The sequence below is a fragment of the Lucilia cuprina genome, chromosome 5, assembly GCF_022045245.1.
Source record: "Lucilia cuprina isolate Lc7/37 chromosome 5, ASM2204524v1, whole genome shotgun sequence".
NCBI lineage: Eukaryota > Metazoa > Arthropoda > Insecta > Diptera > Calliphoridae > Lucilia > Lucilia cuprina.
In genome coordinates this window covers 31,204,982-31,231,749 of record NC_060953.1, presented here as the reverse complement: position 1 = coordinate 31,231,749, position 26,768 = coordinate 31,204,982, and the positions used below count along the sequence as shown (strand labels likewise).

The 26,768-nt window shown below is 29.0% G+C and overlaps 1 protein-coding gene across 2 annotated transcripts; it reads right to left on the bottom strand.

The window, feature by feature from the left end:
- Positions 1-981: 981 nt before the first annotated feature.
- On the bottom strand, positions 982-11,454 carry LOC111676588 (peptidoglycan-recognition protein LA). Of its 2 annotated transcripts, none has more exons than XM_023437538.2 (5): positions 10,936-11,454; positions 2,126-2,323; positions 1,816-2,051; positions 1,395-1,601; positions 982-1,313 (listed from the first exon to the last, which is right to left on the bottom strand). In XM_023437538.2, the coding sequence occupies exons 1-5, from the start codon at positions 11,231-11,233 to the stop codon at positions 1,173-1,175; spliced, it is 1,080 nt and encodes a 359-aa protein (XP_023293306.1). In that variant the 5' UTR covers positions 11,234-11,454; the 3' UTR covers positions 982-1,172. The 2 variants fall into 2 exon arrangements, with proteins under 2 accessions (XP_023293306.1, XP_023293307.2); XM_023437539.2 differs by lacking the exon at positions 10,936-11,454 and adding an exon at positions 5,714-6,670.
- Between the last annotated feature and the right edge of the window lie 15,314 nt (positions 11,455-26,768).

Sequence of the window (26,768 nt, the reverse complement as noted above, 5' to 3'; positions counted from 1 at the left end):
TCTACAGTACCATAGAAGATTATGTGCCTAATATACCCTCCGCACTAAAGTGGTGTAGGGAATAAAAACCCTACTTTCCAGATATAAAATTTTTTGAACATGGGAAATGCCACGTAAATTTTTGCAAATTTTCCAATATATAATTAAAGTTAAATGTTATAGTTTTACATGTAAAACTTAAAGATTCCAGCTTTAATAGTTTCTCAGATATATTAATTTTTGTATTGAATTCACCATTCCAAAAAGTTCGGATTAATATTAAAATTTTAGTTCGAAATTTGAAGAATATAATTTTATTAGTTTCTGAAATAAGTGAATTTTTGTATTTAATACATACCGCAAGTGCCACGTCATCTGCAGCTAGTGCCACATCCACTGTAGTCATTCCGCCATTTTATCCACAAATACTCTTATGGATGTCAATGTTGTCTATATAAAATTTAGGACAGTATCTGAGATATGCGACATTTAATACTTATTTTATTTTTTACATTTTCCCGCTAAGACATCAGCGACTTCCATTTTCCAATCTTAAGGTGGAAGTACAGAACTTGCGTTTAACGCAGCAGCGCGATATTCATATCGTCATATGAAATCCAAAAACCCCTAAGTAACATTGAACAAATTTTTCAGGAGAAGCAAAAAATCTTCTAAAATGATAAATAATCCAAAAAATTTCAACATTTTCTCAAGTTAAGCTTATTTTTTATTGACAAATTAGTATTTGATGAAAAATTTGCGGTTTTTGTTTTAATTGCGGAGGTATGAAACTTACGCCCTTGAGAATTTGTTTTTTTTTTTTTTTTGAAGAACAATTACGGGTGTTTTAGTTGTCACTGTAGCTTACGTTTTTATGAAATTGCCCATATTATTATTATTATTTTATAGCAAACAATTCACACACACATATAAAACTTACTTTCTCCGAAGTTTAATTTTTCAATAAAATCTCATATTGAGACAAATAAAAACCAGTTTAAATGAAAAGCTTAAAAATATTTTATTTTATTAACAAAATTTTTAATACATGTCTCCATATTTACTAATATAAATATGTAGGATTGTAAATGGATGCACATACATTTGTATGAATGTATGTATATAAAAAGTATATAACAAAATGAAAAATAAACAAATCCATATTAGTTCTAGTAATTTTTTTTAGTTTAAATTTACATATTCCCCTCCCATGGATATGGCATTCCCAGTTCGGTGCCGCACTTTGGATTGTCATCCATGCTGCAGGGATAAAAGTGTGGCCAGTTCTTAATTATACGATATACATTGGCGCCCGGACTCTTTGATTGCTTTGTCTGAAGAAAGATTAAGATAGAATTTAGTTACAGTTGTTTTTTTATTTAAACAAAAATAATATAAAAGATTGAAAGTTTTACCTGATTTTGAGCCACCAATTTATAATTTAAATCAATATATTTGTTGGTAGAAGCATGTGCCAATAAATATTGTGTGGCTTCGATTTGTTTGTCGTTTGGTTGGTACCGTCCAAAGTCACCCATAAATGTGATGGCCAACGAATTGTTAGCGTATGTGTTTGCCCAATTCCAACCACGTCCAACATAGACATAACCATCCGAACCCACCTGCAAAATATACAAATAAGTTTTCAAATGCACATACATAAACACACATAAAGATAAATCGATAATTTTAAATTGATTTGTTTATGAAATTATACATAATGAATTATTGACATTGAAAGTTCAATAAATATTTATGTATATATTATTCGCACTAATTTGCGTTTATATACTCATGTAGATAATCTGCATGTACATGTATGTACTTCTTACTCACATAGAAATTTGATTGTATGTCTGGAAGACCTTTTTCGGCAATTGCTGAATCTTGTATTGTGCGCATTTTAATTGAGCACTTATATATTGTATAACAGGGTGTTGACTGAACTCCAATGTGGGTTATCATCACGTAGGGAATGGGATGTTTCAAGGGTATTGTCAGTTTATTCGCCAACTCTGAAGCTCCCCATTGCAAGCGATCAACTACTAGATGACCATTTCCTAAATTCGGAACTGAGATACTTAAAAATTCAAATCGAATCACATCTAAAGAAAAGAAAACCGAAAATAATCATCGGCCAACTTACATGTATCGTGTTCATAAGTGTTTCCAAAATATATGGGTCCCCTCGGCAGATGTGGCGTTTTTTCTCGCGTTACCTCAACATAGATTACTATACCAGCTACGATTAATACCAGGGCAATAAGTATCGAAAGTAGTTTCGATGTGGTTGTGAGTCTTTGTGAAAATGATGATGTATTAGTCGTTCTTGTTTGATTGATTCCTTGAAAGAGTTTAAAGCGAAATATAAAAGTCAGTTTCTAGATTTTTTTATTCCTACATTGCGATACTAGTGTTTAAAGGAGTATTTTCACCTTCAATTAATTTTCTCAAGGGGACTTTGCATGGTGGCTTGGATGAAATAAAGTCCAATCATTACGAAAATAGGCAGTATTATTTTAACTTATATAAAACCAATATTTGCAGTTTTTTATAGATTATATAATACTTAACATATGTAATTATAAACTCAAATTATCTATTCGGAGGATGCGATTGTGCGGAGACCAACCATTTTCAATAGCCTTCCTTGGATCAAAATTCATCAAGTTATCTTAAAAATTGCGACCTGTAGCGTGTAAACAAGGTTTATGTGGACCGACAGACGGACGGACAGACAGATATTCATAGCTATATATTGACTAAGAAAACGATTTTACGCCCATAGGACCAATATTTTTGGGTGTTAAAACCATCAGCACAAACGCGTAATACCCAACCCACTAAAATGATGTACGATTTCAAAAAAAATGTTTTTATATAAGATCTATTTGAATCAGATTTTAATTAAATTTTTTGAAAATAAACTTCAGATTGTGTAGATTAAGTTGACTATTTGTTTTAAAATTATATTCATAATTACAACCAGTAACTATATCGGAACTATGGGTCAAATAATTAAAAAAAAAATAGATTATACTTCATGGAAGTACAGAAAAGACCTTCCGAAGTGATAATTTGAATTTTATTCAAAATTCACTACTTCTAAAGTCATTCTCAAGAAGTAATTTTTATGTTCTCTTTTTAAAGTTATTTGGAAGTGCTGGGTACCTAGTATTAACCAGAAAAATTTTGACAAACCGTATCACATACATATCCACATACAAACCAACTTAAGAAGAATATATAAGCTGTGTTACCTTAATATAACTGTTTTAATTCGTTGTTTTTTCTAATTTGTTGAAAGAATTTTAAGTAATTTATGAGCCGATTTTGCTGTTCTTATAGAATGTGATATTAAAGAATATAAAACCTGACAGCTTAATCATCAATAAAATATTTTTTTTCTAAATTTAGATTTAAGCAAGTTTTCGAACAATGGTATAAGGCTTCACATCTGAAAATTAATACCGATACAGAAACGATATATTTTTTTAGTTTTTTTTTTATACGTCAGGATAATTGGTTTTAGATACCTCAAGATTTCTTGTACTTTTTATATTAAATTTTTTTAAATTTTCATCTAAGTCCATTTTGAACTATTCTATACATTTTGAACTATACTATATATTAGGGTGTAGCGAATGTCAGTTTAGCGAAAGTGAATAATAAATTTAATTTTTGCGAATGCAAATGGTATAATTCAAATTAATTAAGCAGAAAATTAAAAATTATATACGATATAAATCTGAAACTAGAGATTAGAATATATTTCTTTTAATTTTGTTAGGATCAAAAGATGTAAAAAATATCGTTCAAAACTTCCCAACAATAATAAAACGAAGTACACACTTCCAAAAGAATAACATTTATCACCACTAAGTGAATTTTTTGACCGTCTGTGAAAGTGATGTTTATTGACGTTCAAAGAAGAGAAAAGAATCTTTTTTTTTTAATTTAAGGTATATATTTTTGTACTTTCCCTGCAGGAAATGGAACTAGTACGAAAGTAGTATTATACTAATACCAAAATCACCAGTACTAGTTCCTAACTGTAAACTTTCCTATACCATCTTAATGCTCAAATTAACATTGAGGGTGTTTGAACAATTACTAGTACCATTAGTTCTAGACTTATACTAGTTGTGTTTAATTAGGTCTTTTAGAACCAGTTTATTACTAGAACTAATATTCACAAAAAGTCCCCATATTTAGTGGTTTTGCGCCTTTGTAATCCTCCTTTCTGGTTTTAGTTAGAAATTTTTTACTTATTCCGAAAGCGAGCGAGCGAAAGCAAAAGCGAGCATTCATTACATCCCTAGTACATAGTTATGTATCTACATATATATATATACATAGATGTATATCATTACATATTATAACTTTGCTTTAAATTAAACCTGTAATCGGTAGGATTTTGATTTCAAAGACAATTTCATATTTTTTACGAATTTCTTTTAAGGCTTGTTCATTATAATTAAGAAATTGAGACTTCTGATTCGAGTGAGAGGTTTATGCATTTATGTCAAAAAAATTATGTTTTGACCCTTTTGATCGCTAAGACAACCTTATGTATAAAATTTCATATGCCATCTGAAAATGAACAAATCTCGAACAAGAAAAAAAGATATTGAAGTCATTTTATTTTAAAGCTGATAGAATTGAGATTCACATGACATATTACAGCGATTTTAAGTAAAATTACTTATTTAATCAGTTATTTTTATTCTATAAAGTCAGATTCGTAATTGAACCAAACCCAAACTGAGGCTTATATTAATTAGTATCCATATACATATAATACAATTCAGTCGATTCAAAATCATTAAACTTTATTTACAATTATTTTATAAAGGAAATTCAGGAAACAAATTACGCGAATTCTCTTACAAGGGAAACCTAATCGTTTAAGTGAGTATATTTGTAACATTTTTTTAAAAGTAATAAACATAAATAATAAAAAATACATATTATGTAAATTAAACTTATAATTACCAGGTAAACCAAAAATATGCAAAAAAAAAAGTTTTTAGTGCTTAAAATTAGCCGTAGAAAATTTAAAATATGCTCTTAACATATACCCTATACCCTACACCTACTTATCTACAACAAGTAAAATGTAAATAAGTTTTCATAATAACACATTTAAGTTGAATTGTACGTTGCCTCAGATATACTTAAGCCATTTATTGTTGAATAAAACTGTGGACACTTAAGTCAAATTTTGAAGAGGGCTTTTTATAGGGCTAGGGTCAAACGAGGCCCTATAATTATAGAGTTCATGAGGATCATCAAGGCTAGCATAAAACTTGGTTTTGCAACTTTTTGTTAACATAAGAGTATTTTAAGATTCTGTGCCAATTGGTATACTTTAAGGTGGGTATAGGACCAATATTATTGTGTGTTACAAACATCAGCACAAACCCAATATACCTTCCAAACTAAAGTGGTGTAGGGTATGAAAATATAGCACAAAACAAAATATGTACGAAAAGAGTAAAATATGATCTAAAAATTTGAACATACGTCTTAAATATGCTACAAAAGCCAAATCATGCAAAATTAAGCTCTTATTTGTAAATATGTTCTAACAAATAGAATTCAAAATTTCTTAATTGGTCTAAAACATGTAAACATTTTATCCATGAGTTTATACGACGCCCCTTAAAAAACATACTTTTGAATGTTTGGTTTTCCCTAATAATTACATTTAAATATCAAATTTCATACATACGTTTCTTTGGCTTCGATGGGGAATCACTGATTTGTGAGTATTTGTGACGTTGGCGAGTCTTTTCGGAATTTACTTTTAATAATAGTTTCATAATTAAAATAATTAAATTTTAGCATTAAACTCTATTACTTGAAATTCAAGTTTTTGAAAATGTAGAATATTTTTTTTAATTTGTTTACCAAACAAGTTTGTTTAAAAATCTTTTTTATTTTTAAACTTTGCAATATTAAACGTACAAATTTACAGTAATAAATATTTTTTTCAACTCAATAATATTTGCAACAGACACGTTCTAACAAAAAATACTTTTGCCATAAATTAATTGCAGTTTTGATATATATTTTGTTTCGATACAAATTACAAATTTTAAAGTAGGTAAAATATTTCGTTAATATTATGTTTGCTTGTACTGACTGGTAGATTAAATATCAATATTTTCTAATCGTAATTGTGTTTGTTTGCATTATAATTTATTTGTTTTTATTTTTTAAAATTTATTTTAATTTGTATGAGTCGCTGTTTGCACTTTTACACTGTTATTAGTTGGTCATTTTGTTGGCTGAATGATCATAAAGCTCTAAAGATGGGTGTGACGTTTTCTATATTTCTTTTTATTTTTATTTCAATAGAATTCCACTTGATGACTGATATTACAACCGCATGCGAAAATATACATTGGAAATTAAAATCAAATCAAGTTTTAATTCAATTACAATTAAAATTTATTATTTAATTTAATAAAAAAATAATATCAAGAGAGTGTAATAAGTTCGAATAAATACGCGATCTTTGCCAATTGTACACTGAAGCGAATTTAAAAATTATTTAATTTTTCGATACAAGTAATTTGTTGATAAATGACAGTTTTTTTTTGTTTAACCGGCGATTAAATTATTGTGGTGCTACTCGACGATTGTTGCGATAACAGACGCTGGACTACACGTTTACTACTAAATAAAAGTTGTATATCTTTTTTGTTTTGTTTTTGTTTTTACAATTTAAATAAATAATATGTACAAACATATTTATGTACCTAAAAATACACAACGAGAGTGTGGGGGACGACTCAGTGAGAAGTATTTGTTTCGGGTTTTTTTCAGGTCTGCTTGGTTCATTTTATTAGTATTTATATTTTGTTTTGGTTTGGTTTGTTCCCTGTACTCTTTCATAAGTCAGTTGAGTGAGCAAACAAGTTACTCACTCTTTCTTTTGTCGTTGTAGTGACATGAATGTCAATTGCGAAGACAGTCCTTAAAAATAATTTATTCTTTTAACTGGTTTAATTATAGCTTTAAACTTTTTTGCGATTCTAATTAACATACTATTATTATACCCTTCACTAACTTAGAGGGAGGGTATATTGGGTTTCTGCTGATGTTTGTAACTCACATTAATGTTTGTATTACACCAACCATAAAGTATAATACTCGACTTTACAACACTGCAGCACTGCGTATCGAGTAACATCATGAGAAAATTTTACCCTATCGAAATTAATTTCGAATCAAATTTTAATTTGATCACGGCGAAATCTTGAAAAATAAAATATTTAACAACAAAACATCAGCAAAAATAGTAAAACATCTTCTTCATAAAATCCGTCCAATTTCGCGATTCGACAATAATCTAAAAATCATTAAGTAATATAAAAATGTCCAATGAAATTTTCAAACATTTTTAAGAAAGAGAAAAAAATAAATATGAAAAAATGCATACTATTCTTAAACTTCTTAAACTTTTGCCAATGAAAGCAGTTCATAATATTTATGACGAAATTTTTTACTGTGTATAGAAATCCATGTTTCAAAACTTATATACATTTTGGAATCGGTTTTAATATAATGTAATTTTGATAATCATTGGACTCACATTTCCCCGCTTTAGTCCTTTAATCTTGGGTCTTAAATACATGAACAGTTTTTTTGTTTTTACAATATTTATAACTTGTTAAGAAAAGACCGTGAAAGGAACTTCCTAGGAATATCTCTGCTGTAATAGCAGAAAAATATATATGGTAGACATTTTTAAATTATATAGGTATAGTCAAAGACACCAAATCCACATAAAAGCAATAAAAACATTATTATTAATTATATATCTACACAGAAAAAAGATTGAGCATAAATAATAATATTTAAGAATAAGTTTCTAAATTGTATGAATTTTTAAGTTTTATTTTTTCAAACATAATCTAGAAGCCTTGACTTAAAATATTTCAAATATATTTTTAATTAATGTTTGAAATTTTCTTAGGAAAATTTTGTATTTCTTTATGATTTTTAGATTAAAATCGATTAATTCTGCGCGTAATTGGTGTGATTTTATGAAGAATAGATATTCAACTATGTTTCTGATGTTTTCTTGTTTAAGATTTTGTTTTTCAGCATTTGAATTTCAATATACAAAATTTGCTAGTAAGGGATTACTATCTACTAAATATAGAAACAGATTAGTAGATAATAGACTTTGTTAGCATTTTTTACATGAATATTGCAGAAAAAGTAAAATAAAAAAAATCTGTCATGTACAAATTAATACATTCTATGAACTTTTAATATTTAGTATGAAAATGGTTTAGGAAAAAAGTCATGTTCGATTCATACAATTTATTACAAAATTCATTCAAATTAAGTACATATTATTTTTTCTGTGCAGACATCACTGTACTTTCGAAATATTGTTGAACGATTTTAATTGGATTTAGAAACGTTCTATAAAAACAGAGCCTCAAATATTTTGTCCAAAAAAATATTGTAATGGTTATTTTTGTCGGTATGGAAAAGCCTGTAAAGTTCCATGTAAATCCCTGATAAAAGAACATTTAAGAAGAAAAATGCTGCATCAAACTTCGTTAGATAAAGGGTCCACTTTCAACAAGTCCCATTGAACAAAGTAGTGACACTTCGTTATTGAGATTTAAAATCATTTCCCTACCTTTTTTGGTTTCATCCTAAAATTATTTCAAACCATGAATGTTTGGTAAACTATTCATTCACAATAACACATTCACATTTCACAAAAAAAAAAACAAATATTGCAAATAAAAATGTATATAGTAGGACCATTTCTATAATTTTTATTTGAGTTGAATCTTATTGCGTAAAACAAAAAATTGATTTTATTCCTTTAATGGAATCACCTCGTAAGTTCAATCACCGGAGATTGTTGTCGATTACATCAACTGAGTTGTCAACAGTTTTCTGCATTGCGAGACATTTGAATGACCAATTTGTTTGGCGACACACATACACTGAACACTTATGATTGAGATTACGAAAAGTGGTGAATAAGTATCAGATGCAGGTACAAAACATGATAATAAATTGACATACAGTGGGCGCCAATATAGAGGGAACATTTTCAAATTATACATACATATAATTCAAATGCTTTATCATTCAAGTATATCAGTTTTATAGTTAATCTCTATGTCACTAAATCTAAATTAATATCAAAAGTAAAATCAAAACGTACAGTTTATTTTGTAGTTCACTGTTTGTAAATGAACACAAACACATGAACACAATTTTTTTAATATAGTATTCATTGTATATGTATATATATATATATTTTTTTATTATTTACTGCTTCGTAAAAAAAAACAATAACAAACAACGTAGTTATTGCATATTTTGAATCTTTATTATTTCCAGTGAATTAAAATTAATATGTTCTTATTTCAAATCTTTAAAAATAAAGCCTGCTAGAATGTGGATGTAACATGCGACGGCATTAAAATTAATTCGCACTAATATCTAAAAGTACATTCACACATATCATATTTGAGAAAAATAGACGTAACATGTTGGTGCTGTTGTATGTAACACACAAAAATATTCGTCCTACAACCACCATAAAGTGTACCAATCGGCTTAAAATCAAATTTTCTGAGTCGATTAAACTATGTCCGTCCGTCTTGCTGGCTGTCCATGTAAAGGTCGCAATTTTCAAAATAATTTAATGAAATTGGTACTGAAATGCTAATGAAATGGTTAAAATTGGTCTATTATTTCACCTAGCCCCATACAACAGAACTCCTGAAATGGGCTTTTGAGCTCTATATTTGCGCAAATATAAACAATTTTGCAGAATATTGGTTTGTTTATCCTTGAATTACTATCGGAAACAAAGTTATATTGAACATAAATACTTCATTATGAAAAATAAAAATGCTCCAGTTATATTTTTCATTATGAAAAATATAACTGGAGCAGGGTATCATATGGTCGGCCATGCCCGACTACACTTTCTTATATGTTTTAGATTTGGTTTTTGTCATGCAAAAAAATGTAAGATTGCAAGGTCGTTAGACATTGTTTAAACATTTTTCTGACAATATTGTAAGATCTTACAACCGTGTTTACATAGCTGAATTCTTTTAATTTCAAATAATGTCAAAAGATATCTTGTATAAATAAAAAAAAATCGATTTCGAAGACACGTCATTCCAAATCAAATATTTAATATTGGTCTATGTAAAAATATTTACAAAGTATTAATTGAATTGAGGCAAGAATGATGCATCATTTTACTACAATAATATGAATTTTTGTTTTTAAAGATATTTTTTTATAATGAAAATAATTTGACATTCATTATAATATTCTTATCTCTCATCTCCGTGTTAAATAATAATGTGCTATAATATGCTACAAAAAATGTATGAAATATGCAAAAATATGCTCTAACAAATTAATACCAAAATTCCTAAATTGGTCTAAAACGTATAAAATCTTATCCACTACACACCACAAAAACATGCATTTGCGTATTTGGGGTTCCCTTGTTGTTATTTCTAACAACATGGTGTTCCGGAGAATTTTATAGTGCAGAATGGAAAATTTAATATTTGGTTAACCCCAGCTTAAATGGTTCATTACATGCTCCACCTTTTTCGCATGAAAAGTATTGTTTGTTGCGTTTTTAATCAGTCGTGGTTTATTTATATTTAACTTGTATTTGCACAATACTCCTAAAATTGACTTGATATTGAGCGTATGTGTGCATGCATTTGGTGATAAAAGTTGGGAAATTCCAAACTTTAATAAACGTCTAACGCAACAAGCTTTTAATTAACACATACATACACATTTATTTGCGTTATTTACACTATTTGTATACGACTGTGTAAAATGTGGAGTTTTTGTTTGGTTTCTAGTAGTTGTAATTAGTTGCATGTTTGTATCTATTGACTATAATTAGTAATGTCATGTGACACATACCACCTCCTCCATTTGCCTGCATTGATCGTGACTCAACTGTTGCGTCCATGTACTGGTAAATAGTGACTGGACCTTGGTACTGGGTCATTGGACCAATGACCACATCGCTAGAATTTGACAAATTTACAACACTGGTCGGTTGCAAGGCCGGATTACTGAATATACTCTGCGGTAGTGAAGTTGGCAAGGATGGCGCGTTCGGCGTCTGACGCCCCGATAAATTCCATAGAACATTGTTTGCAGCACTATTTGCTGCAGCACTGTATGACTGTTGTTCGGCACTATTAGGTTCTTGCATTTTGCCTTATAACAATTTCAACAAACTACTCCTTTGTGTTGCACATGCGTAATTTTAAGATTTTCATAAGAAAGTATTGTTTTGCGTCTACGGCATTATTACAAAAACTAACTGAATCACATTAATTAGCATGTGAATAAAATTTTTGAGAAAAACTTAGTTTCCGATAAAATATATTGAACACTTTAACCATCGACCGGACCGTAAGCAATCTCAATTGGTACTGAGGAGAATTGCATTCAGATACATTTCATACTTGAATATAGAAATTCAATTTACTGTCATTCAGTAACTTACTACTAATAATATTCGTAAAAGAGCTGCTCTCACATACACTCAGTCCGATATAAAAAAACAAGCTGTCATACATAGGTACATATATACATTTATTTGTATTATTTTTAAACTTTTTTATTTAAACAAAAAACAAATGTTGAGAGAAAAAAGATTTCGGATTTGAAAATCTTCAGAATACTACAAGAGATTTGAGTAGCAATTATTGGGAATTTTGAGGACTGCGAGTCTGATAGTTACGTCACTTTAGAATAAATGTATATGTATATATATATATATATATTCTGAAAATTTACTTAAATCTTTTAAAATTATGTAAAATTTTATTAATAAATGGGGAGGGATTTATGTAAGGATGTGATGAACAAGACAGAAAACATGCCGTTTTAATCGGTTAAAAAAACCAAACCCATGAGTAAAAAAAAAATTTTAATTTATGATTTATTATGAATAAGATATTTGAAATTACCGACTTTTTCTTAAAAATACAAATAATTATTAGGTTGGCAACGCGGTGAAATTTTTAGACATAAACCGTTTTGTTAAGAATATACTGACATACAGATGGCGCTTTATAATACTCAAAGTACTTGTAGAAAGTGGATATTGTGGAATCAGTACTCAATATTATTTTATAATTATTACATTATTAAAATAATAATTATAAAAAGTAAAAATATTATCGAAACATAATTTTTTTTATTTTCTTTCATGGTCTTTTCTTTTTTATGTTTAAAGTAATGTCATCTTTTATGTTTCTTTGACATATGTCAAAATATAAGTAAAGCGATAAAATGTGATTAATAGTTCCTCGCCAGCCAAAATCTCTCCACCAAATTTTATGTGTATCGGTCCATAACAGTGTACACTTAATAAGGTAGCCTCGTTCGCACAGCAGACCATCAGCTGTTACAATTTTATCTGTCAAAATTCCTGTTTGTTTACATTAAGAAAAACTCGCAAAAGTTGTAAACATTTTTAAAAAGTGAAGAAAATTATGTTTTTTAATAAGTTTTCTGGTTCAATGGTGATTAAATGTCTTTGTTGTCCTCCTGCCTGATGAAATAAGAAAATCTTTTGCTCCAGCACACTTTACAAATCAGATCAGAGATACAAGCCGATACGGCTCATATCGGCGGCGGCTGGCCGTCGGTAATATTTGGAATCGCACATGCATTTCGGAAAATAATTTCACCAATTTGAACCGAGTTGCCACTGTTTATTGGGCTAATATTAAAATAGTGAAAACTACTATAAATGTCCATTTTCTGAAGAAATAACTTATTTAGAGACAGGTTTCCATATAACAGACAATTAAACAGAGATTTTTCAATATAATAAACGTTTATAAGGTCTATTTCTGAAGAAAAGGGTAAATTGAGCCGACAATTTAGCCGTCGCCGATATTTTCTATAATAAGCCGCCGCCACCGATCTAAAATGGTTGAGCCGCCGTCGCCGATCATTTTGCATCGGCTTGTATCTCTGAATCATATTCAACAGACGAGGCTATCTTATTAAGTGTACACTGGGTCCATAATTGACCCTACCACCCATATAAGGTTCCCTTCAGAAAATTACTTAAACTATCATTACTGCCTTAAATTCGCTATTGAATTTCATGCAAAATGTGTTAGTAATTCACCCTACCCCCCATATATGTGAGTCCCCTTTAGAAAATTACATTAACTCTAATTACTGTCATGAAATGCGAGTACAGATTTGATATTTAATATAATATAGGTTAATATTTGATGAATAAAATTTAGAAAATTACTAGTACAGCCGAATTTAATGAGACTGATCTATAACTGACACTAGCCTCTATAAAAGGTTCCCTTCAGAAAAGACATCAACAAGTTCTATACAAAATTAAATCTTTATACACAATTTCATGAGTATCGGTTCATAACTGACGCATATGAAAGTCGCCTTAAAAAAAATACTCATACGCTCACGGTTTAAAAATTTACGAAAAATATTTTGTTTTAAAAAATTAATATTTTGTTATTTTAAAATTGACTTAAGCCCCTGATCGGCAAAGAGCTTTGTTAAGAGCTTTCTTGCGCTCTTAGTTGCACAAGTTACACATGCATGAAAAACGATAAAATTTTCATCCCTATAAAAATTCCCACTAAAGTCGTGTAGGATATAATAAAAATAATTTTCGAGAAAAAATTACTTTTCAAATTTTTGAACAATGTCACAAAACAATGAAAAACGACAGAGAGGTAAAAATTTCTCATTAAATGAGGGGAAGGCTATCCACCACTATCACCACAGCTAGGCTATCCGGCCTCAGCCCCTCCGGTAACAATCCACCAGGCCGGAGCCCCTACTGTCCACGTAGAACCACCAGGTACGGCGGCTCCTCAAGCTCAGTACACAACTCACTTTTAATTAATATCTTCTTATTTTAGTTTTATATATCATATATGTGTATATATATAGTTTTATTCATAGCAGAAATATAGAAGGTAGTCTCAATCAAAAAAATTAAATTTAAATAACATGATAAAAATATGAAGGTAGTGTCATTCCGCTCTCACAAAAATTTTTTTTGAAGTTTGCTGGTATTTTCTGAAATTTGTTTTTTGTAAAAATAAAAAAGTCGTTGCCACATACATTAAAGGGGAAACAATATTAAGGCTTTTGTATTTTTTATGTGTAATTTATAGATATTAAATTAGTGTATAAGATTTTCTCATTCCATTTGTAACACATGGAATGATTCATCTAAAACACACAATATAAATTGGCAATTTCGCGTCAAGTGACCCAACTTTTAAAATCGATATCTTCCGATTTGGATGCAATTTGCACCAAGGTTAGTACTATTGAATAGTAGGACACATATTCTCAGCTCTATCGGTCAAGAACTGCCGGTCTTCGAGGGGGTCAAAGTTGGACATTTTGGTCATACAGAGTTTTATTCAAATGAGTGTAACTTATCAACTATTGGTGCGCAGATGAAAGCTTATACAATTTCCTTTAAGGGCTTATAGTCCCATAATAGACAGTTCTTGGCCGATAGAGCTAATAGAGATAGTACTAACCATGGTGCAAATTTCATCCAAATCGATTTTTTGAGTTGGGTCACTTGACACAAAATTGCCCTATGTATACAACTGGAAACCTTTGTTTTCTGGCCAGTGTACTGTGATTAGGGGCTAAATTATATATTTAAGTGACGCGGCTTAGCGGCTTCGATCGATAAATGTGTTGGCATGTTAGACTAGTGCTTAGTCTCTTGTAGCTTTCAATGTGTACAAAATGGTGGCCTTGGCAATGTATATCGTAAATTTTTAGCGCTAGCTTTTTTTAACATTATTTTGATTTAATTTTTTATATTTTAAAAAAAATCTGTAAGAAATTATTTTTTATTTGACTTATCAATAAACAAAATATGTAGTATTTTTGGAATGAGTATGGTAGCTCGATTTTATAAAATACCAAGAATTATAAAAATATAGATTACGCATTGCGCAGGTTTTTTTTTGTTTAAATCAACAGGTGTTCGATGTGCTACGTCACATCAGCAAATAAAGTGATTGACGTCTAAAAAAAAATTTAAAAAAATTTAAAAAAATTTAAAAAAATTTTAAAAACGTCAAAAAATTTTGTAAAAATTTTAAAAAATAAAATACTTTAAATATGAAATGCGCTGTGAAAAATTGCAAAAGCACCAACAACTCCAAGGCGTGCGAAATTAGTTTTTTTTATTTGTATTATGTATTTTATTTGTATTGAAATATTTTTTTATTTTCCAAAAATGTCACTTTGTTTATGTTTTGCTTTTATTTTTCTCAAGTTCTAAGCTGATATGACGTACATGCGCAGAACGAACATTTTTTTACATACTGAATGCGCAATCTATGTTTCTATAATTCTTGATAAAATACCAGCAAACGTCAGAAGGTTAATATGGCGACAAAAAGAGAGAATGACACTACCTTGATATTTTTACCATGTTAAATAAGGTTTTTTGATTTTAAACTTTATATACAGAGTTGCCACATGTTAAAAATAATACAGTAGTTTTCCGATTTAACGACCATTCAATTCTGCGAACATCGCATTTAACGAACAAGCTAATTTTTCCTATTGACTACCTTAAATAACGAACAAAACTCTGTTTAACGAACTAATAAAAATATTATTATTTAAATGAAGATAAAATGACATTTATCAAAAATAACAAATAACCTAAGTTGTAGCAAGCGTTGCTTTTATACACAAAACTGTAACACATTCTGGGTCCTTATTAAATTTTAGTTCTATGTAGCTATGTCCGTCCTTCAGATAATGACTTTAAGGCTCAATACTCGCTTAACAATACGAGTACGCCGAGTACTAACCGATATCTCTAACAAATTTTATGGGAATCGGTCCATAATTGACCTTACCCTCCATATCAGGCCCCCTTAAGAAAATTACTTCAACGCTCATTACTCGCTTAAAAATACGAGTATAGAGATGAACCTGAGAAATAACTTTAAAGCTAATGACAGAATTAAAAATACAGCGATTAAATTCGACACAAATATGGTTTGAAGGTGGGTATATAAGATTCGGAATTTTGTGTTTTGTGCTATTTTTATAAAAAAAAGAAATTAATTTTTTGTAAATAGATTTAAAAAATATTTTATGTACCTATTTTTAATTATTTTCCTACCAAAAACCCACGTTTTACTTAGTACTGCAAATAACGAACTTTTCAATTTTACGAACAGGCCTGACAACATATGGGTTCGTTAAATCATAAAACTACTGTATGGTTAATCTAATGTTATCGGCGTAAAAAGTAATTCTTTGTTAATTTTCTTTTAACAAACACAAAACTTCCAGGCACTAGTATTTCCCATAAAAAATATATGTTCACAATTTCATGCCAATATAAAACACAATTTAATTTTTTTTAAATTATTAATTTTTTATGTACGCTATATTATGTATTTTATATTTCTATTGAAATTTATATTATTTCCTATTATATTTTTAGATATTATTTATTGTTCACACAATTACTTTAACACTGCGTTTGTTTAACACATAGAATCGTTGTCCTAACTATGCCGAACCATGTTTTTTGTCTGCGTGTAGTTAGTTATTTGGTTTAAATAACAACTTTTTACTTACATATATCCTGAAATAGTAAATTTTCATTTATATATGAACATAAATTATTTTTAACTCCTACGTCTTGTTTAACAATCTTCGTCCTGTTTTTATAAACACGAACAGAAAATAAAATTTTAAATTTTGTGCACAATAAAAAATCAAAAAACATACAATTTGGTTTTTAGAATTGAATTTTTTTAACCCAATTAACCGAGACATAAGAACCGGATAAATTAAAATTCAAGTTTTTTGAAATCCGTTAACTGAGACAAAAATACTGTATAACCGAAAATCCGATATATGAAATAAAAAAACCTATATATGAAATAAAAAAACCGATATATGAAAATAAAAACCGGTTTTCCGTTAACCGGTTTAAAAACACTAGTCTGGATGAAGCATAGGATAATTTTCGTATTGAAATTTTAGGTGGGTGAAGAGCCAATTTGAGGCTTGAGACCAGTGTTAGAAGAATATATATTTTAAAAGTCCCTACACCTATAAAAAAAACCTTTTTACCCTACACTTACTTTTTATTTCCCCTACACTACTTTTTCCATTGCAAATAAGAGTATTATTATATTTGGCCAAGCCGAATCTTTTATACCCTTTACCATGATACTGGCTCTGAATTCTCAAAAAAATTCCTTATTACTAAAACCATACCTAATTTCATGTTTCTAGGATTAATAATTTAAAAAAATTCAAAATGTAGCTTTTAAGCAAGTTATAAATTAATTTTTTCTGTAAAAGCCAAAGATATAGAAGCGAAAAATTTAAAAAATTACAAAGGCTATAAAAAGAGAAGAGAATTATTATAAACAGAATTTGAAAACAAGTAATATTTCTATATTCGGCTGCCGAATCTTATATACCCTTCACCAAGTATGTTTTAAAAAACAGTTTTTATTTATTTTGTATCTCTGCACACATGTCACACATAACATACACACAAACAAATATAAACTGTAGCAGAAAGATATATTAACCATTGTACTGTAATACAGCAACAAACATACAAAAAAAGTACACAGCTGAATAAAACCAAATACATCTCCACACGCACATGTACATCTTTATCCAATTCACAGTGTTGTTGTTGCTTCTTTGATGAAAATTTCAGAGGTTGTCTCGGATTTTTACTCATATCTCCGTTATTTATAGACCAATTTTGCTGATTTTAAATAGTGATCTTGTCGAAAGCATGTCTAACTGAATTATTGAAGATTCGGATTTCGCCGATATCTGGGGACCTCTAAAAACTGATTTCAACAGACAGACGGACAGACAGACAGACATGGCTTAATCGACTCCGCTGTCTATAAGGATCCAGAATATATATACTTTATAGGATCGGTAAAGACTCTTAATGGCGGCCACCACATATATGAATTAAATAAAAATATCGTATATCTTGAAAACTGTTACATAATTCCAATGGACCCATGAAAGGGTACTTTTTGGTACTTTTTCATTCTTCAAAAGGTACTTTTTGAAATTTCTATAATATTGAACCTAGAAACATGTTATTAAGTTCGTATATCCCGTATTAAGTGAGAACCAGTAAAAGGGGACTTCTTGGTACTTTTTCGTTCTTCAAAAGGTACTTTTTACAATTTCTGCAATATTAAACCTAGGAACATGTAATTAAGTTTGTATGGCCCGGATTAACTGATGACCCATAGATGGGGACTTTTTGGTACTTTTTCGTTCTTCAAAAGGTACAAAAGGCTTTAAACACATCATGGTGAAGGGTATATAAGATTCGGCACAGCCGAATATAGAACTCTTACTTGTTAATATTTTTTTTGCTTTACATCTTAATATACTTGTGATTAAGATTGCATATGAGAACAGAAAATTAAAATATAAAAAAATCAAGTGTGCTGTAATTTAATCAACAAAAAATTTTTTATTTATCGAAAAATATTTCTTCGATCAACATTTTTTTAATGTTTGGATGAATTTTAAGCAAAATTTGTTGCTTAAAATTAGGATCATGATCTAGTGATGATTGGAATGGCCTCTTACGTATGAATGAATTTGTAAATACATGTATTTGGATGCATTACATATTTAGACACTTCTTAATACACATGTATTTTAACTAGAAAGTTGTTGTAGATACATTTTGATACACTTGTGTTCCAGTTAGGAAGGTGCTGTAGAAACAATTTTACTTACTAGGTATATCGGTAAGAATGTAGGAACAGCTACTTTTCCACACACAAGTATATTATAAAACAAGTAAAAGTGCTATATTCGGCTGTGCCGAATCTTATATACCCTTCACCATAGTGTATTTTAAACATATTTTATAAATTTTAAATTTTTTTCCGACTACATTATTATTACATCAAAAGCTAAACAAAAAGAACAACAACAACAATAACAACGCTAAACGAAATAAAACACAAAATACACAAGGCATCAAAACCAACAGACATCTAAACATACATAACGAAAAACACAGAAAAACAAAAATAACAACGCAATGACGCCAACAGCCTCCAAACCAAGGGTGCCCAAGCCCTATGCGTTTGGTACTCTTTTGTTTTTGTAAATGCGCTTAGCTATAGACAGTGTGTTTTCTATACACTTATATGCGCTTAACCTTAGCAATACGTTGTTGTTGTTCTTAACAGTATACAAGCAAGAGTAAAACAACAACACTTTCGTATTCATTGCTGGTAAACATTGACGAGACGTAGATTTTTGTTTATCGTAAAAAAATTGTTTTAAAAAGCACTTGGAAAAAATTTGTGTTAGTTTTAAATTTCAAACTTACATTATTCGCATATAAAATTATTGTACAATAACTCACAATCTACTCTCATATAATTGAAAACGTTTTAAATACTTTTTTCTATTCATTAAAAAATATATTTGCAAAACAAAAGGGAAAATTATTTTATTTTAACAAAAAATGCAAATCATATTTTTTTGCTGTGTATATTTTTTATGTTTGGATTCCAAACATACAAAAAAATACACAGCTGAATAAAACCAAATACATCTACACACACACGTGTACATCTTTTTCTATTTACAGTGTTGTTGTTGCTTTCATAACAATTTTTTGATGAAATTTTCACAGGTTGTCTCGGATTTTTGCTCATATCTCCGTTATTTACCGACCGATATTGCGATCTTCTCGAAAGCATGTCTAATAGAATTATTGAAGATTTGGATCTCGCCGATATCTGGGGTCCTCTAAAAACTGATTTCAACAGACAGACAGACAGACAGACAGACAGACGGACATGGCTTAATCGACTCGGCTATCTATAAGGATCCAGAATATATATACTTTATAGGGTCGGAAAATTATATTATAGAAATTACAAACGGAATGACAAACTTATATATACCCTTCTCACGAAGGTGAAGGGTACAAAAAAGTATAATCTACACACAAGTTTATTGTGTCATTTCGCATATTGTTGGCAATATTGATGAGATAAAACCAGAGTAGGAAGAGCGTTCAAATTGATTTCTCTCTCGAGTGATATTAATTCGAGCGAAATAAATTGTTTGCTTTCTTGTGAATTTTTCTTTTTTCTCCTGACTTTTAAAAATTAATCTCACGAGTGATATTTAAATTTAAAGAGCGGAAAATAAATTTCTCTCATGAAACGATTACAAAAGAGTATTTCATGAGTTTTATAATATTGTAAATCTTAAGAAAATGAAAATTAACTTTTTATGTAAATATAAGAAATGGTTTTCTAATTAGATGTGTTTGAAAATATTAAAAAAATATTAATCTCACTTTAAATAATATTAGAAAATTTGAACGTCGCAAATTATCCAATTTACCGACTCTGCTAACTCGTGTACTTATGTACGGGTGTGTGTTAAATTTTTTTCCTTGTCGATTCTCTTTTGTGGTGATCTTTCCGCTATGAGTTGTATTTTGGGTAAGTATATTTAAGTGTATGTAATTGTTGTAATAAGCTTTCTGTAGTTTTTTCAAACATACAGTGTGTGATTGAATGTAGCAGGTAGGTTTTATTAGCACTTTAATAAAAAAATGTGTAAATTTTTATTTTAATTAATATTTTTAAACACAAACAAGTAAGAGTTCTATATTCGGCTGTGCCGAATCTTATATACCCTTCACCATGATGTGTTTAAAGCCTTTTGTACCTTTTGAAGAACGAAAAAGTACCAAAAAGTCCCCATCTATGGGTCCTCAGTTAATCCGGGCCATACAAACTTAATTACATGTTCCTAGGTTCAATATTGTAGAAATTGTAAAAAGTACCTTTTGAAGAACGAAAAAGTACCAAGAAGTCCCCTTTTACTGGTTCTCACTTAATCCGGGATAAACGAACTTAATAACATGTTTATAGGTTCAATATTATACAAATTTCAAAAAGTACCTTTTGAAGAATGAAAAAGTACCAAAAAGTACCCTTTCATGGGTCCTCACTTAATCCTGGCCAAACATACTTAATTACATGTTTCTAGGTTTAATATCGTAGAAATTGCAAAAAGTACCTTTTGAAAAACGAAAATGTACCAATAAGTCCCCTTTTATGGGTCCTTACTTAATCCGGGCCATACATACATAATTACATGTTTCTAGGTTTAATATCGTAGAAATTGCAAAAAGTACCTTTTGAAAAACGAAAAAGTACCAAAAAGTCCCCTTGTATGGGTCCTCACTAATCCGGCCATACATACTTAATTACATGTTTCTAGGTTCAATGTTGTAGAAATTGCAAAAAGTACCTTTTGAAGAACGAAAAAGTACCAAAAAGTCCCCTTTTATGGGTCCTCACTTAATCCGGGCCATACATACTTAATTACATGTTTCTAGGTTCAATATTGTAGAAATTGCAAAAAGTACCTTTTGAACAACGAAAAAGTCCCCTTTTATGGGTCCTCACTTAATCCGGGCCATACATACTTAATTACATGTTTCTAGGTTCAATATTGTAGAAATTGCAAAAAGTACCTTTTGAAAAACGAAAAAGTACCAAAAACTCCCCTTGTTTGGGTCCTCACTTAATCCGGGCCATGCATACTTAATTTCATGTTTCTAGGTTCAATATTATAGAAATTTCAAAAAATACCTTTTGAAGAACGAAAAAGTACCAGAAAGTCCCCTTTTATAGGTTCTCACTTAATCCAGGCTCTACATACTTAATTTCATATTTCTATCCAATAACAAAACATTAGTGCTGCTCTCGCTCTGCTACTCTTGCTCTGCTGCTCTTGCTTGCTTTTATAAACAAATTACAATAACAATATTTACCGTATTGTTATGTATTTTGTTTTTGTTTTTTGCAGTTTCTGTCTGAGCATGAATAAAAAATCTAAATTTTATATGAAATTTTCAGAGGTTGTCTCGGTTTTTTGCTCATATCTCCGTTATTTATGGACCGATTTTGCTGATTTTAAATAGCGTTCTTGCCGGTCGTATGTCTGATAGAATTATGGAAGATTCGGATCTCGCAGATATCTGGGGTCTTCTAAAAACTGATTTCAACAAACATACAGACAGACAGACGGACAGACGGACAGACAGACGGACATGGCTTAATCATCTCCGCTACCTATAAGGATCCAGAATATATATACTTTATAGGGTCGGTAATTATATTATAGAAATTACAAACGGAATGACAAACTTATATATACCCTTCTCACGAAGGTGAAGGGTATAAAAATTTAAACTTCATATCCAGATTTATTATATACAAGTAAATCAAATTATAACAACCAATAAAAATGGTTTTTAATCAAATTTGCAAAACGAAATTGATTTTTTATCCGCCACTACTCCACCTTTTTAGTTGGCCCAGTTCAATTCAAAAAGAAAGAATTTTCGAGAGTTTCCTCCCTTAAAACCTAGCTTCCTCAAAAAATGGCCGATAATTTTTCCTAGTGTAAACAGGTCTAAGAAAACTTCAAAAGAGAATTAAGAAAAAGTTTCTCAACAAAAGTTTCCTAGTGTGGACCAGGTCTATTTAAAATTCATTGTTTTGTTTATTTGTTTTTGTTTACTACATTTCCATTTGTCAAAAATGACTAGACGTACGAAAAATTTTTGTTTAATCTTCTTTTAAGCAGTCCGTCTATAACGACTTTGACTGTAAGATGACAAAAGAACTCTTAAGCAATGTGATATCCCAAATATATATTTTATTTTAGAAAAATAAATAGAAGTGTTACTGAGAGTAAGAAATATTACTCTCTCACATGTACAGGTTCTGTGTGAATTTAATACAATTGTATGAGTATTTTTATTTTTGTTTACATAAAATAACAAAAATATGAAAGTACAAAATGTATCCGAATACATCATACCCTACCACATTGCGAGTAAGTAGCAATGTTTGATGTTTGCTTAATTAATGAATGTACTACTCATTATAACGATATATAGTCAAAATTTCGTATATATAAAATTTGTTGAGTCGAATTTTATAAATACCCTATTCTTGTCAGAATGTACCGCTTACAAAAAAGTTCAATAGGCTAATTTATGGTCGGATTACATCATTACATCGACGCAGGTGTTACAAACTTTAAGACATAAACAAAATACCGTTCCCATTGGTGTGGTGTAGGGTGTATTTAGACTGCATTTGGTCTGCTTTGAGATTAACAATAATCGTTCATATCAAGCGTTAATTTTAGCATTAGCACAATTCCTTTGGCAAAATAGCCCCTGCTGCTGCAATAAACACTGCTAAAAGTTATGTTTTCCCATAAAATTATTGAAAACATTTTCAGAAAAAAAATAAATTTTTCAATCGTTTTTATTTTTTTAATATAATTTTCAAGTGTCAATATTGACTCAACCCAGCAAACACAAAGAGTTTATTTAAAATTAAGAATAATTTTTAATGAAGATCTTTCTTACATTGTTCAACTGATATTGAATAAAAATGGCTAATTCAAAACATTATTTCATAAAATATCGAAATATAATATCAAACAAAAATATAAAAACTTTTTAAACGAAAGAGTTTGTGTTTGTTGGGTTAAATATTTTTCAACTAATACATTCTCACGACTTAGGTTTTTGACAGCAGACTTAGGTTATGTCATACTCAGTTTCAGTTCTATGTATACCTTTTCTATGTTTACTAGGTCATCGGGCTACATAAAATTTTGACAATTGAAAAGAAAATTTGAAAATACAAAAAATAAAATGTTTTATAATTTTAGTTTGTAATACATTTGTGATTGTAGAAATTTATTAAAAAAATAAAAAATCTATAAAAGTGTTTCTTTTATTAAAATAAATGCAGATTTTCTTGTGAAATTAGTGACAATTGTCAAAATTTAATGTATTCAAAAAAGATTTCATTTGGGACAGCAAAAGTGTTAATATTTTCCACCATAAGAAAATTTTATTTTATATAATCTGGTATATTACTGTAAAAATTACTGACAAACCCCTGATTAAACAATGCCCTGTTTAGGTCACTCTCAAAGTTCTTAGACTGTGCGTATCCAATACCATGTGCCGTGATAGTTCTTATATAAAGTTTTGGTCATAAAGCCTCTAAAATTTTCGCAAAGCATTTTACCATTCCAGGCCGAAGTGATGATGTCACGGATTCTCTCGAAAATCAATTAATAATAATGACCAGGGAAACCGAAAACATGCCTTAAAAAAAGTGTTTTAAGCGCTTAAAATATGCCGTAAAAAACTCAAAATATACTCTTAAAATTTAAAAAATATGCTCTAAAAATGAAATTTTTCATTATTTTTTAACATTGAAAAGCTCAAAAAGACAGAAATTGTAATGAAATAATAAATGTTTAGTGTCATATTTCATCCTGCAAGATTTTTTATAATTGATTCATCTCATAGTTTGAAGAACTAGTTTAATAGAATTCCGTTTTACGTTCAGATAACCAATAAATAACATGAAACCATTTGGACCCCAAAAAACATATTTCAAACGACATAGTTTGACACATTTCTACCAATTGTATTCATAGCTTCGATACTGACATTTTAATCGGTGCTGTCATAAATTCCAATAATAAGTTTTTTAAGCTATAAAAATGGATTGGTCTCATGAAATCAAAAGTAATAGGTTTTATGTCTGATTTAAAATGTAATGCTTTATTGAACAAAAAACTATAACATTTGTTTTCGTGAGAGTAATGTATTTTTGCAGTTTTTAAGTTCTACAAACGATTTTTTTTTTCAAAATTGTAAAACAGGCTGAAAAATTAAAAATAAAAAAATAAATTTTATTTTTTTTTTAAATAAAGTTTTGAAAATGTACAAAAACGAAAAATGCGAAAACATGAAAATATGCACTAAAAGAGTAAAATATGCTCTAAAAACTCGAAAATATGCCTTAAATATGCTAAAAAAGTCAAATCATGCAAAATTATGCTCTTATAGGTAAAATATGCAAAAATATGCTCTAACAAATCGATGCCAAAATTCTTACATTGGTCTGAAACGTATAAATATCTTATCCATGAGTCCATACGACGCACCACAAAAAACATGCATTTGCATATTTTGGTTTCCCTGATAATGACAGATGGGTGATGTGCTTATCATATAAATAGTAAACATTATTATAACGTGCCAATGATCATTTCCTCATTCAGGCACGAATCTACCTTATAATGCTTTAAGAACAGTTGGACTATCGACAAACGATTATAGATTCCGGATTAGTCATCATAACGGATGTGATGACTATCCCATCCTTTTTTTTATACACAAAATTTAGACAGATCATATTACTTGTGTTATAATGTTAACAGGCTTTTCCAAATACGAAGAAACTGTTTTTTTTTTTTTTTGGAAAATTTATTGTTAAATAACGGAAAAATATAAGAAATAAAACACTCGTTTATTACTTGAAAGCTCAATAAGAATTTTTATTTACAAAATGTTTCATTAAATGTAATTTTTCTATTTAACTATTTTTTTATATTTGTTTTTTTGTTTGTTTTTGTGAATTTATTCAATATTAATACATAATTCTATTATATATTTATTCATACATATAAATTTGTATACATATTCATAAAAATGTATTTATCTATGCATGATCCATTTAATGTTATTCAATTACATATTTTTTTAAATCTCATTTTTTCATGAGTTCTGTATATTTCGTTAACAATATTGTTTTATTTAAAAACAGTTTTATAAAATAAACATTCAAAATATTAACTGATATGAAAAATAATAAAATATAAAACAGCAACAATAATAGTTTTGACTAAAAAACCCACTGACTATCGGCATTCAATGTTAACAAATTTGACTAGTTGTTAAATAATATTTAGTTAAATTTATAATGTATTTATTTTGTTTATATTAAGGGTTTCATTTTATAAAACGAATCGATAAACATTAAAAAAATGAAAAATGAAAAAACTCGAATTTTTAAAAAAGTTCCCAATATTCTTCATATAAACTTTTACGTTAACGTTTCGTTTTATAAAATAACCGGGTAAAAATAAATCATAGTGACTTATTTTAAATTTTCTCCACAGAATCTTGATGTCTGCAAAAAATGTTAAATAATAATATGAGTTATGGATAAATATTTATGTGTGTATGTATTATGCAGGTGCCTATTTAATTAATTTTATAATATTTATGATTCTTTGAAAATATTTTTTAACAATTATTGTACCTTTTTTATATAATTCATTTAATTCTTTCAATGTATTTAATTATTTGATCCAATTTATTATACCCAATTTGAAGTAAAAAACTATCTCACGCATAAAACAAACATAAATAGACTAAACTGTAATGTAATTGTTTTTTTTTTAAGTCAATTAATTCCAGATTATAACTAAGGCTTTCTCAATTTTGGACCGATATTTCACTTAAAACTTCTTTATTTCCAATTTCATCGGGCTGCTAACATGTATCTATTATAAAGCAACTTTTATAAGAACTTGAGCCAAATGGAAGATTTTTACCATTTTTTTAAATAAGAAATATATCAATAATCTCAAAATTTAAATGACTAGATTGTATCTGATGACCTTATTCATAAACGGTTTATGAATCAAATTTTGTATGAACATTTTTGTTTAATAAACCCATTATACTATGATGCTCTAGAGTGCTCCAAAAATACGAAGTTGCGAATTTTACCCGCCCC